This window comes from Mirounga leonina, unplaced genomic scaffold, assembly GCF_011800145.1.
Source record: "Mirounga leonina isolate KUSES-001 unplaced genomic scaffold, KU_Mleo_1.0 Mir_151, whole genome shotgun sequence".
Classification (NCBI taxonomy): Eukaryota; Metazoa; Chordata; class Mammalia; order Carnivora; family Phocidae; genus Mirounga; species Mirounga leonina.
The window spans coordinates 90321215-90335936 of record NW_023270377.1 but is presented as its reverse complement, the minus strand read 5'-3'; the positions used below and the strand labels follow the sequence as shown (position 1 = coordinate 90335936).

General features: G+C 39.8%; 1 protein-coding gene across 1 annotated transcript in view; it reads left to right on the top strand.

The window, feature by feature from the left end:
• Positions 1-14722, top strand: part of LOC118011685 (thrombospondin type-1 domain-containing protein 7B-like) — a 156908-nt gene that overhangs the window by 112489 nt on the left and 29697 nt on the right. The window contains exons 4-6 of the mRNA XM_035006542.1: positions 724-915; positions 2633-2867; positions 10343-10458. Of these exons, the coding sequence (XP_034862433.1) occupies positions 724-915; positions 2633-2867; positions 10343-10458 (543 nt within the window). The remainder of the gene's footprint in view (positions 1-723; positions 916-2632; positions 2868-10342; positions 10459-14722) is intronic.

The window sequence follows — 14722 nt, the reverse complement described above, 5'->3', positions numbered from 1 at the left end:
ATATATATATATATATATATATATATATATATATATATATATATATAATTTGAGTAATTCATCAGATCATTCAGAGGGGGAATGATAAATGTAATATGGAAAATTTCATGTGGGCTTTCAACTTTGTGTCAACATTAATTTTAACCACAAGTCCCTTTCCATTGTGGTTTGGGATTATTTACCACTAGGTCCAAACAGAACAAAAGAATCGTCATGTGATAACCTTGCCTAAAGTTACATTTTTGGAGGTAAAAGCACCCAACAGGTAATTAGAATGATGTAATTCTTTATAGCATAGGATAGAGTATTCAACATAAATTGAGGTTTGCAGACCAACAGACTATTCTGGCTCCTGTTTTGCAGAAAAACATACACTTATTACACATGGTTGTCAGTAGCAGGTCAATCATGTCTATCCGTAGCCATCCATGGCTCAGTTGTTCCTGGAAGAAGCCCATTTTGTCCCTGCGAAGGATGACAAATGAGAGTTTTGCTGTGGTGTCTAACTTTCTAAATGCCAAATGATCTCCTGGCAGTTTTTCTTGACATAAATATTATGAACTGCTGAAGAAGCCATCATTTTTCACACTTTATTGGTTTAGACACCTGGTGAAGTCTTCTTGGCTAAACTGAAGTAACAGAGGAAGCAACATGCCTAAATGTTCCTTGGACTGTCCTCAATTGTGCAATAATCAGCATTTGTCTCAATCTGGTTGATTACAGGAGAAGATGTATCAGGGAGTCTCTGCCCAGCATCCCCGCCTCCTGAAAGGATGCCTTGTGAAATTCCCTGCCGAATGGATTGTGTGCTGAGTGAGTGGACAGAGTGGTCGTCCTGTTCCCAGTCTTGTTCAAATAAAAATTCAGATGGGAAACAGACCAGGTCAAGGACTATCCTGGCATTGGCTGGAGAAGGTGAGTAATAGGAAAGGCTTCAACAGTGGAGTCAATTGCCAACTTATTATTTTTTTTCTAGTAAACAATTGAGAAAGTCATAGAGTAGAAGTAGCCACGGATAGGTGATAGCTCTGTTGCCTGAATCAAAACTAAGTTTCATTTCCATGCATGCCTTTTCTCTTTAATCCTCTAGTTGATCTAGATTGGGTCCTATATTTACAGGAATTGTCTTAGCTCATACCTATATATAGGCCATGGCAATCAGATGGATGTTATTTTTCATTATACTTTCTTGGGGATAAAAAAAGCAAAGTTTGATTGACACACATCCAGCTTCAGGTAGCTCATACATTGGGAATATAATTGGAATATGTCTGGTAAAAAGAGCTCCAAATGAGGAATCAAGAGACATGGCTTCTTGACCAGGAACTGCCACTAACGTCGGCCTGATTTCCTGTTCTGTCATGCTGGCATGTTGTGAGAGGGAAGAAGATAGATGAAGGCTCTGAAAATGGCTTTGAAGAAGCTAAAATGTGCTATGGAAATGTAGACGGGTGACATCAGAACAAATTGGAGGAGCAGCTGTTTCTATCATTTATAGCGATGGTGTGTGTCCCCAGACGCACATGTCCTTTCTTTCAGGCTCTCCCTTGGCTTCGTCTGCCTATGGCTCAGTTAGAACAGCAGGATGGTGTGGCCACTGGCTGTGAGGAGCTCCTTTTGAAACAAGATTCTGTTCTGTGATCCTGAAAAATGGGGCCAGGGTCAAGATGAATGAATATTTTCATATTCTTAAAGTGCAGTTACTTTGCGCTCTTGTCTTTTATATTTCTGGAAGGAGAAAAAAGTCAGTAGTATTTAATGGGAAAAAAATAACAAGAATAACAAAACCAAGGTCACAGATCTTTTTGAGCATTTGGCCCACTGAATAAAACATCATAAGGTGGAAGAGTAGGAAAAAAATCAATATGTTAGGTAAATGCCAGTTTTTACATGGATATAAAAATATGAAAGAAAAGACAGTAATGAAGTTTGATTGTCTGACTCACCCAAGAGTGTAAGGATGCACATCTGTCTGGTCTCCCTGCCAGTGGATAACACATTGTCAGATATCATTTCAGAGTTTGAGGATGGGCTCTCTTCTGCCAAACTTTAAGAGACACTTCTGGATTTCTCAAATTGCAGTAAAATGCATTGCTTGATGGAGGATGGGTGTCTTAAAATGATTCTCTGAGAAAAATAATGCTCTCTTAGGAAAAAGAGGCCAGATATAGATAATGTGTGTGTAAGTGTATATGTTTGACCTAATACCACTTTAAGGTCACGGGCTAGTGTATCTAACGGACTAATTTATGTAGTCATCGTGTTACTAAAATAAAAGCAGATTTCTTTGGAGTTTATCTCAGAGATACACGATCCAAAGGTGGGAAATAGAATCTGGTTTTTGTTGTTGTTGTTGTTTTGTTTTTGGTCTAATCAATGTGTATTGCTGCCTATTATTTAGGAGGGAAAAGTACAATATATTACCCTCAGATTGTTACTCAGGACAAAAGAATCATGGCCCTAGAAAGGGCAGAAGGGTTCAGAGGCCCAGGCCTTCGGAATCCTGTATCAAAAACACCATCTTTCTGGACCATTAAAATAGCAAAAACAACAAAAATAAGAACGACGTAACAGCAACCTGGTAATAACAACAGCAACAACTATGTATTCTTTTGTATTTTGATTTTCACAGGTGGAAAACTGTGTCCCCCTAGTCAGGCCCTCCAAGAATATCGTTCATGCAATGACCATTCCTGTATGCAGCTCTACTGGGACACATTGCCCTGGGGCCCCTGTTCTGAAGACACATTGGTAACTGCCCTTAATGCAACCATTGGCTGGACTGGAGAAGCTACCTGTGGTGTGGGCATTCAGACACGGAGGGTCTTCTGTGTCAAGAGTCATGTGGGACAAGTGATGACCAAAAGGTATCACCAATAATTTATTGAAAGTGCATATGATTATTGCATAGTTGAGTATTTTTAGTCAAAAACATTTATCAAGCAATGAATATGCTTCAGTCTGTGCTGGGGGAAAAGGATTTTGTTTCATTTGACTCTTAATGACTAGAATTTATCTCTCAAAAACAAAGGTAGAAACAGTTATAATATGGATCATTAGTAAGATTATAATCGCATGCATTAGCTAATGGAAAGTAAATGTGGTCCACAAATATTGAATGTGTTTGAGTAATCAAACATTTTCTTGACCTCATCTCAGTATTTTTGGCATTTTTTTCAATCATGTGAAGACTAGGTCAATGTGAAGGTAAGTTCTCCACTTTGAAAGGATAAGGTTGTGTTACACTCTTTGTTAGGTTCCATTGATTTTTTATGCAATGGGCAATAAATCCATATAGCCATTTGAATAGACTAATTCATGCCTGTAAGTAGGTTGCAATCTCATACATGTTAGACTCTGTACCTGAAGATATAAATCTAAAAAACAAAATAAAAAAAATAGGATAACTTGGATATGGGAACTAGGATATAGATATCAAAAAGGGTCAGGGACAATTGCAAGTGATAGAGGAAAAAGAGTAATCAGGCAGAGAACTCAGCTGTGGGAGTTTTATCGCTAGACCAAATGAGGAGATGTGACTTTTCCGCAGTCCATGTGGGAAGCCTCTGGAAAAGAAAATGTAAGGCACCTATGAAGTATACAGTGACTGGGTAACTGTCCTGTCCATGGAGATTTCCTAGTGGATGTGTTTCAACTAGTCTCTTCCTTGTGGTAGAAGACTCTACCCCTGTCACAGGGGTGATATATCCCCAGGATGGGCATGCTCAAGCTTTTGTCTAGTGTCACAAATGAGGCAACTTAGAGCTCTTCTCCGGGAATTTCTGAGTTGGGAAAATGAAACCCTCTCTTCATTCTGTTCATGAGGCTCTAAGTATATGCATTGACAGTTGCCATAGGCATGGTCCTAAAAGAAAAAGGCAAAGGGAGTGGAAGTGATGCTCAGAAAGAAGCAGAAACTGAAGCAGAACACATCCTGGCAGCATCAAGCTCTGGTCCCATCTCACTAAACATGCTCCTATCCTTCCTGGCAACATGGGCAGACACATTTGCCCTTCCACCTAATTCGATCCAATTTGCGTTGCTGTCTTGGGCAACGGAAACGCCTGATTAATTTCACCTTGGGCCACCTTGATGCTGGGCGCTGGACCTTATCCACACTGGCATGGAAACCACAAGAGTTGTGTAAGGAAAGTCATAGGAGCCCAGTTAAGGGAAGCGAACCGCTGCTGGCGGAGTAGTGCAGACTGGCCAGGTGCTGCTGGGTTGGAACATCCGACGTGCAGATGGCTGTGCAGATGCAAGCGGAGATGATACGACTTGCAGTGAAGCACAGTCTGCAAGACCTCCTCTCTCTCTCTCTCTTCCACAGGGCTAGAGTTGGATGTTCTTAATTGCCGCAACCCCAGACTTTGGCACAATGTCTAGCATATAGTTAGTGTACCATAAATGACTTTGGAATTCATAACTGAACTAGATTGGTGTGTAGGAAAGTTGCAGGGTTCAACAAGGATTGGATGTGAATTGCAGAAGATTGAGAAAAGCTGATATCTCTCCTTTGTTCAAGAAAAATTACTTGATCCACCATCATACATTTTGGCAAAGGGGACTGCCGTAAAGAGTAATGACTAGATCAGATGTATGACCTCCTACTCTTACTAATTCATAAATGTTATTTCTGCTTTAGACCTGACTCTACATTGCTTGTGCTGTTTTTGGAATATCAAATGATGTCCGTTGTGTTTTGCCACTTGCCTGGTATGTGTAGCACTACATGGACTGATTGAATCAATGGGAGTTATAGCCAAACATGGACGATAATGTTTTACATATCACCTGCCTCAGGTGAAAATCTAATTCACAGGGTTATGGTAAAATCCTTCAAGGCTTATAAAGATATTATTCAGACATGAGAACTCCTTTTATCTTGGGAAGGATTGTAGCCTTGATAATGTTCATTTTTATGATGTAAATTTTCAGCTGCTTAAAAAAGACACATGAAATATCAGCTTGAATATACAAATAAAATTAAATATGGCTTAGGTATAGTAGTAAACTCTACATAAAATGCAGCAAACTATTTATTCCTTACTGTGATGAGAAAATTTAGCATGCCTGATGTCTGATCTTCTCCCCGACACAAAACTTTTCAGCTCTGAACCAGAACAGGAAAAATCCACTTGATATGAGTACAGTTTGTTTATTTCTTAGCAAAGGGACATTAGAATTAAGAGTGACACCAAATAAATTGCCACATTTAAAGGACTATTTGGACATGAAAAGTTGGATTATATGATCAGGAAGCCCCTTTTCTCTTCTTATAATAACTTCAAATGACTGGCGTTGTTTTTGTTTTTGTTTTTGTTTGTAAAAGCCTGAGCACATAAATGTTATTATTGTGAATAACCCTTAGTTTTGCTCGGCTTACCATCACAGAAAGTGAATCGTACAGATGTTTTCTCTAACACACACACATACACACACACACACAGACGTTGCTGATTACTTTTTACCCTGCTAATGAAGCTGGAGACTTAACAACTTAGGTTGAATTCTTACTGTATGTCTCCAAACAACCCTGCTAAATATGAGGAGCCTGAATTGACGTGAGTAAAATTAATTTAAAAATTTTAGGTTAAGGAGATGAATTGAGCATAGAAATTAATACCTAGTGTCCAGTGAAGTGAATAATGAGATAGTGAAACTATCAGCAGGAGAAAATATCTTTTGTTCTGCCCTTCTGAAAAATATATAATTTTTGTTCTTTTTATGTGAAAGCTATTACAGTAGAAAAAGATTCCCTGCCATTTGTGAAATCCTTGGGGTGGGGGTAGGGGAATAGAAACAGAAAAGGAGAAGGAAACATCCTGAAGAAGGAGGGGCCTTCAGGGTACAGAGAAAGAAGCATGTCTCCATGGGACGGATGGGCTAATATAATGTGTTTTATCTCCAAGCCCACTGCACTGGAAGGCAGAGTTCCTTGCAAGTTCTTGCTTCCCTGGGTTGGTGTTTTGGTTTCTATGCAGTTGTGTAGGTGAGATTGTTACCATTGTATGAGTAATAGAACTGATCATATCAGAAAATGAGAACTAGCCAGGGCAGAAGTGGAACAGAAGTGAGAGCTTATTGGGATAGTTCTGGGGTTTTGTTTAGTTTTGTTTCACTATTCATTGTTTTTTTTTCAGTTGCAGTATACAAAAAAAGTAATAATAATAAAAAAGATTAAAAACATACAATTCGGAGCCTTCCTAAAGTCCTGATAAGGCACTTTCTGCCTTTAATGTGAAAACACCTGGCATTGTGTGAGATATAATAATACAGAGCTCCATTTAAACATTTAACATTGACAGAGTTGACAGGTTTGCCCCACCTAGCTGAGTGAGACGTGCATTGGTTCCTGTGTCAGAGGACTGATCAAAGAAATGGAGCGTCGTCGTCTCTGCATCTTGATTATGGAGGCCTAACTGAAAAATGGCAGGTCTTTGTAGCTCAGTTTGATGCATTTCAGCACAGTGCTTATAAGGAGCTGAAGGCTACAGGGTGACAATGAGATAGTAGTTATAGAGCATTCCAGTGCTGGTCCAGGGAAATATATGTGCTGAAGTGAAATATATTCATCCTTTTATTGAAAGCACTGCCAATCTAGAGTCTGAGTGTTACATGACATTAGGAAGTATAAATTATGACAAAAGCCAAGGGGCCATACTTTGTTTACTAACTAAAAAGTGAATCCATATGTTTCCCTGGGTTTTAAGGCTTTAATTTTGTTTTGGAAATGGCTGGATAAATTAGCCTAATATCCCCAGGGATTTATTTGTCTTCAGGCTCCAGTAACACTGAATACTATTCAATCATTCACTTACTGTTATTAAATATTTACACTGAGCTAAAATATGGCACTTTTAAGATATGATATAAGATGGAATTCCACCAGCAAGGCATTAAAAATTAGTTTATGTATTGTGCACGCATACACAGGCACATGGACACACAGAGACATGCACACGCACACACACACACACATGAAAACAGCATGAAAGCAGTCAAAACCCTTTTTTGATCAATGTCAATACAACAATACAGAAAATAAACCTTACAGTTTTTCTTAGAAATGGAGGACACACATGTTGCTAATGGTCAAAGACAGTATTTTTGAAGGCTAAGAAGAAACTTACGAAAATTAGAAATGTGATGATTCTTGAAGGGGTAGACATTATGTGAATAGAAAGGAAGAGGAAGTTGAACCCCTGCAGAAAGGGTCAACCTTACTGGCAAAAGAAATGAACAAAAAAACCGTTTTCACTGACAAGAGAATATTTGGCTCTATCAGACCAAAAATCACATTCCAGTTCATGGCCTCTATAAAAGCAATATAACCTGAGCTTGATCTTTGCCACTGAGGAGATGATACTGTTTCTCTCTTTCGGACTTAAGGGAAGAACGTGTAGAGAGAAGGGAGCTGTATTCTGAAAAGCTGACACTATGCCCAATGAGTATTTATTGTGAGTGTTGCTAATCAAGGGTAAATCAAGTAGGCAAGATCAGTTCCCTAGAAGAGACTAACACCTACTCCTAATTGAAGTGAGCAAAATCCCTTCAAGATCAGCCTCCCTCTGAAGCCTGAAGCCAGTGCCACAAATGTTTGTAAGCTGTTTTGCCAGTGGACGAGTGAGTGTGAAATGGCCAGTTGGGCGTGGGGCCCCTGCTGCCCCACTGGGCACGTAGGAAGCTGGCGTTGCTCAAGTCACACTTCCATTTCCAACCATACACCAGGCGCTGTTGGAGAGGAGTTAGAATAAAGAGCAGCTCAATTTAATTTTAGTAGACCTCAGAATGTGCATAAAGGACTTGGGAATGATTTTAGTGTTTTTTTGCTATCTCTAATAAAGTATGACATAAATTTTCCTTACCCAAGTAGCTTGTTTAAGTAACACTATATTCTCACGAAGACACTCTTCTTTCTTTCTATTGTTGTTTTGCTTATTGAATTGATCTCTTTGATAGGCAGCATTTCTGTGTATACTAAGGATGATTAATAATAATGCCACTAATAATTTATTGAGCAATTCTTTTTCTGTATGTCCATTTTCCATTTTTATCCAAGTTTTATATAGTCCATAGAGGAAGTAAAATAATACAGAGAGACTAATGATGGCAAGCAATAGGTCCCACCCATCTCCTGCTCCGTTTAGTATCCCACATCTCAAACACAACCACAGCCACATTTTAACAGTTGTTCTATGTTTTCTGTCTGTCTCTGTCTCTGTCTCTGCACCACCACTCCCCACCCCCACCCCCCCGTTTTGACTGGGTAAGCCTTCACATGGTTCACAAATCATAATGACATGAAAGGAGAAATATAATATATAGCAAAGAGAAGCCTGATGCTCACAGCCCTTCTCCCACCCCCCTCTCCCTGCCCCCTGTCCTGCCACTAAGCCACTGTGTTAGTGTCTTATCTCCGTCCATTGTATCTTTATGTCAGTACAAGTGTATATTCTTCGTCCTCTTCCCTTTCTCGTGTTTACCTCTTAACTCTAAATGATACATTTTCCACACATTAATCATACATCTCCTCACTTACCAATTTATAATGCCTATTCCTTGATTCCCTCTCGTGAAAGCAATGAACCTTAGCCCGTTTACACTAACTCCTGTCTCAAATCCCAGATTGTTGGTGTTCTGTGGGAAGGTTGCATTAGTACTCTTGGTTGATCTTTTTAGAACTTTATTTCTGCTTTCATTTATATTTAGATCGTCACTCTGCCCACCTGCTTTGTCAGATAAGGACAACCAAGCCTCCACTCTGTCTCTCTCCCCTTCCATCTCCCCTGCTTTGTCCACTGTTTCTTTACCTGATGGTGGCATGAATGATATCATGTACATTCTGTTCCAAGGTCAAGTTCTGTCTTCCACATTTGGCTTATATATTGTTTTAAAAGTTTTAAAACTAAGAAAATGTTTTCATTTTGATCATTATCTAAATTGATGAGGTCTGATGTCAGCCAGACTCTTGGATGACCAATTTTTCTTCCTCTTCTCCCACATCCATTATTGTCTGTCCTCTTACTTTGTCTTGGTGTTTGAAAACTGGACAACCTTTGCATTGGCATGTTGGTCACTTTGTATACAATTCTTGGACTTTTCATCTGAACTCTTTTTTTTTTGATTCATCATTTCCTCATTAGCTTTATCTCCTCTGTTTTCTCTTCTCTCCTTCAAGAAGGTCTGTTGATTGTCTGAACTTGCTACACTGGTGGGGTTTTTTTCTATCATAATTTGTCTCAAATGGTCTCTCCCCATGTGGCTTTGGGTCCATTACTGATTATTCCAGTGCCTCAGTTTATCATGTGAAAATGAAGGTTATAATGCCTCTCACTGTTGTCATTAGGAATAAATGAAAGAAGCTAGCCAAAGCCCTTAACTCAGCACTGCCTACTTAATACCAGAGCTCATGTTGTTAAGCTTTACCCACACTGCATTTATATGCTTTATGAAGAACTTAACGGGAAACAGAATTTAAAATGCAAATATATGTTGCTGAGGGCTTTCCTGTTTTTCTTTTTGGCATATCACCATTTTAGAAGATAATCAATGTAGTTTTTAGCCCTCTATGTTCATAAAACAAGTAAGCAGGCAAGAAAACAAAGGCTTGATTGCCATTTTCTGAGACTTTAGTTCTTCCAAGTGATTATGAATCAATTGACTGTAGTATTTTCCTCCCAAATGTGAACATTCATTATCAGCAAAATAACAGAACTGCAGTGTTTCTCTTGTTAATGCTAGTTAGTGTATTTGACATTTGCTATCTGTCATATTTTGCTCATCAGTCCACATGTTCTAAAGAGATACCTGCCAATCGTTTAAATATTCTAAAGTTCTATTCATTATCAAAGATGTAGAGTATATTTAAGTGGTTTTCAATGATTTTTGTTTCCCAATATGTTCATATATTGCCTTGTATTTTCCTATTCCTTTTGTAGAATATCATTGATTTGATATATTACCCGGAATAAAATGCTTTTCAAGAAATATATCAGATGTGTTCATTCTGAAAAAAAAAAAAAATCAAATGTCATTTGAATTGATGCTGATGGTGACACTTTCTTGTGAAGGCATTCCCTTTCATTAGTTTCAGGGATTGCTCTTTTCCTGGATGAGTGAAAAGTATTTTGGTCTCAAGGTCAAGAGAACTGAAGTTGCCTTTGACTCTGCCACTGGCTGGGAGCCCTTGAGCAAGCAGCCTCACCTCCCTGGCTCTCTCTTCCTTGTCTGTAGAAGGAACAACAGGGCCTCAGTGTTTTCTGTTCTGAAATCCTACAGTTCTCCACTAAGCCACTTACTTCTTCCAGGAGGCATTGATATTGTCTCTTCACATTGACAGATGTCCAGATTCGACTCGGCCCGAAACAGTGCGTCCTTGCCTTCTCCCGTGCAAAAAAGACTGCATTGTGACAGCTTTCAGTGAGTGGACACCCTGCCCGAAGTCCTGCCAACCAGGTCGGTGCATTCTGTTTTTAGTGTTCTTCCTAACCCACCTGAATTGCCTTCCTCACTGCTAAATAAATGAGAGACTGTAGAATGGGAGCATCTTTCTTTTCTATTTGCATGTCCCCCTGGGAAGCAAGGTTGGTAAAATTTGTAAATGAAGTCTTGAATTTCCAGATCCATCAGGACTTGGCAGGGAAAACATATTCAGTTGCTAGATGCTGTAATATCACTGGAGTGCATTGCAGGAGTGCTCATCCTCCGGGATCCCTGTTGTGGTGTTTTGAAAAGCCATTCACATGTGGTTCCTTATAAAGCCTCATCACCAACACTGTTTCTTTGTGGCTCCTGTGTGCTGGGAGTCTGACTGGAGGCATCTTTATTAGACTATAGGGCCTTAAGCATTGTGCTTACATCACTGATAAATATAAGCCTGTGGAAGAACAAGGACAGATATGTAAAAAGCGTTGAATAGGTATGGGAATTCACAATATAAGATTTGTGTTTCTTTACTATAAATGGTGTTACTTTATACACCTGGATGTATTTAGAGGACAATGATCCAGGATACTTAATACCTGAGTCCTAAAAAACACACAGGAGCACTTTGGTAAAATGACCCTCTTTCTTAAAACAGGTCTTTCCCCCCATGCTTATTGCACTCCCTGTGATGAGCTAGTCCATGTGGAGATACAAGTACTTCCTAGTCCAAAAGCTCCATTTCCACCTAAGACCTAGAGTTAATAATTTGGTTCTTCTCCCATAGTCTCATACCCTAGCCTTGGTCCAGTGGATCTTACCATTGCCACAGTAAGAAAAGGCAACTCCAAGGAAAGGAAGGATGCATAGAATCATAACCCTAGTGCCCAGAGTAAATTGGGTTTCATCCACACATCCTAGCCTTCTCTGGCTAGTCATGTCTTCTCAGGCAGGACAAGGCTGTATTAGCCTCCTGGAAGAAGGGGCAAGGTAGTACTGTATGCAGTCCTGGGAGGAGAGAACCTATCCCAGAGATTGAGAGCATTCACACCCTTTTTTTTTTTTTTTAAGATTTTATTTATTCATTTATTTGAGAGAGTGAGAGAGAGAGAGAGCACATGAGAGAGGAGAGGGTCAGAGGGAGAAGCAGACTCCCTGCCGAGCAGGGAGCCTGATGCGGGACTTGATCCCGGGACTCCAGGATCATGACCTGAGCCGAAGGCAGTCGCTTAACCAACTGAGCCACCCAGGCGCCCCATTCACACCTTTTCTTGGGAAAGTCCATCCCTGTGCATCTAGGATCCCCCACGTTCTTTGATTCACAAGTTGTGTCATATGAAAAGGGGACCAGCATTGACATCGATCTGCTTGGCACATCAAACCCCCCATCAGTGATTGGCAAAGGGGTAGTGACAGCTATGGAAGATTGTCACCATTTGTGTCTTACATTGCAGTGGTGGGGAACCTGCATAAGGTTTTCATTACCATGCCATTTCATCTTCTTAATGTTCTTTTGTCAAAATTGACATGGTTGTATCCAGTGAGCTTTGTTATGGATAGCATTAAAATAAATATTTTGAAAATGAAAGAACCTTGAAAACTACAGTGGAATATTTTTCTGATCTTTTGAGGGATAAAAATAACAGTCTCTTCCAGAAACTTTTCCAAACTTATTTTCTTGAATGGGGATATCAAGTAAGCAAACTAACTGAATGAACAGGATAATGTCACTTCCAGGCAGATCGGGACAGAAGAGCTATGATCTCTCTGAACCATTTGAAAGGCAGCATCTAGGAGGATGACTTTTGGAATTTTAGTGGTAATGTACTTGAAAGACATTCAAAGATAAATAAAGATAAATATTGGGAAAATGCAGCAAAATAAAATAAGCTATGATGAAGGAGTTTTACTGAGATTCAGCTATTTCTTTTAGTTTCTTCCTCACGAGAAATTAGCATAATTCCTTTGTTAAGTGATTATAAGAGAGGAAAGACTGAATTAAAAGAATACCCCACTGGCAGCCAGATACTGGTGTTGGAGCTGTCAGGGTCCCCTCACACTGAGGGAAGCATATTAGTTTTCTTGAGCCAGTGGCCCTAGTGGCCGGAGATTACTTCAGCTACTGCTCTAGCATGTATTCTACATTCAAGAAAATTCTCTGCTGCCTGAGAGTCTTCTAGCACTGGCTAAGGATGGAGGAATCAGAGAGCATGTGAAATAATTGCTCTTCCAGCAATTTTAAATTTTACCTCAATTTCCAGAGATTCAATTAGTTATTTAAATGGTGGCATTGTAATGAAAATAGTTCTAAGCCTCTGTGGTCTTTTTTTGCCTCCAATTTTTCAAGCCTAGGTAATTCTTTTCACAGCCTGGCAGCCAGGGGACCTGGAGGAGCAAAGATTCAATTTTCAGATTTATTCCAACTTTCCACTTCAATCCTATTTATCCTCATGTTTAGTGTATACCTTGGGACCAATATATTATTAAATAACTCTGGGTTAATTAGGGGGACTATGAGAGGGAGGAGAATATTGAAGGAAATTGTATGTCTAAACCTATGGTCCTCAGACTTTATTGTTTCTGAATCATCTGGAAGCATTACTAAAATGCAGATATTCAGCTCCATAGCTAGATATTCTGATTCGGTAACTATGGGATGATCCCCAAAAATATGAGTTGTAAGTAGCTGCTCCTGAATGGTAATGCATCCTCCTTCTGATGATTAAAAAAAAAAAAAAAAAAAGATCCGTGAACAAACACTGCTTGAACTCTGGACATATGGCCTGTTCTTCAGCTTCTTGGATGCATCATGTTCTTCCCAGCTCAACAGCTGTAAATTGTGATAGCTAAGAACATAGATGCTGGAGCCAGATGGACAAGGTTGAGTTTCAGAGTTTGTTCTGTGATGGGGACACATTATTTCATCTCTCTGTGCCTTAGTTTCCTTGTTCATAAAACAGGGTTAATAGTCACACCTACATATATGGAAAGCACCTAGAGCCCTGCCTTGCATGGAGTAAGCACTGGGCAAGCATTTCCATAGTTGCTTTGAGTCTTTGCACCTGTTGTGTTTGAAGCTGTCATTGTATTCAGATGCCCCATCTGTTTTGATCTCGTGCATCCACAGGGACCTGCATTAGCGGCATTTCCCCAGGAATGCTATTCTCATGTTCCAGATCTCCCAGATGTGTTAGGCCATCCCCAGTTTACCTCATTAACTAGATAATCCCAGGGCATCCTGCGCATCCCCCTTTATAATACCCCCGTAGTTATCTTTCCATGTCAGTATTGTCCTTGCTATAAGTCCATGAATTCAGACACCATTTCTGTCATCTTGACTGCTGGATCCTCTAAACCCAGCGCAGTATGAGACATAGTTGTCACTCAGTAACTACTTTTTGAATGGACAGATGCCCTGTAAAGAGAGGGAATGGTGTGACTTTGAATCCAGGCAGGATACTCTCTGTCCTTGAGAGTGTCCTTCAAAATATACTTTGGAGAATAGTGCTCTTGAATAATACTTCTCAAATTTAAATGTTCATACAAATCCCCTGGGGATCTTAGTAAATACAGATTCTAATTCAGTAGACCCAGATGGGTTCTGGAATTGTACCTTTCTGTACGCTCCCAGGTAACTATATTTTGGTTACAAAGCTCCAGATCAGAATGGGGTTCATTAGAAATTTTTGAGCAAGGTAATGATGTGGTCGAAGTTGTAAAGTGAGAAGCACAGCCAGGAACAAATCAGCAGGTGAGGACACAGGTGAGATATGGTGTGGGGTGAAGAGAAGTGGTTTAACCTACATGAGAAATCAGGAGAAACATGGGCCAGAGCAGGTGACAATCTCAGCTAAAGAGGAAGGAGTAGCTCTTTTTTGCAGCTGTGGTTTCAGATTGGTTCATCAAAGAATACTTTATTTTCATGTCCCCAAATTTGGTTGCACAGTGGAATCACCTAGAGATCTCTAGAATATACTTTTATGTTTGGATTCTACTCCAAGACATCATGATTTAATCGGCTTTTCATATGATCAGGGAATCACTGGGTTTTATCAACCTCAAGCCAAACCCATTTGAAACCTCTCAGAGAGCCAAGGGGGCTTCAGGGGCCTGAGTGCACCAGGAGTGATTTGTGCCTTAGCAATGGATGAGTTGTGTCAGCTTTTATTTGGTCCTGGCTGGGTTCGTGAACTAAATCCTATGACTTGAAAGTATCCTCAAGCCATGAACGATCTCTAGCTAGTAGCCAGCCACGCTCCTGCTTTCATACTCCTCCTCATCTGTGTCTCTCTTTAAA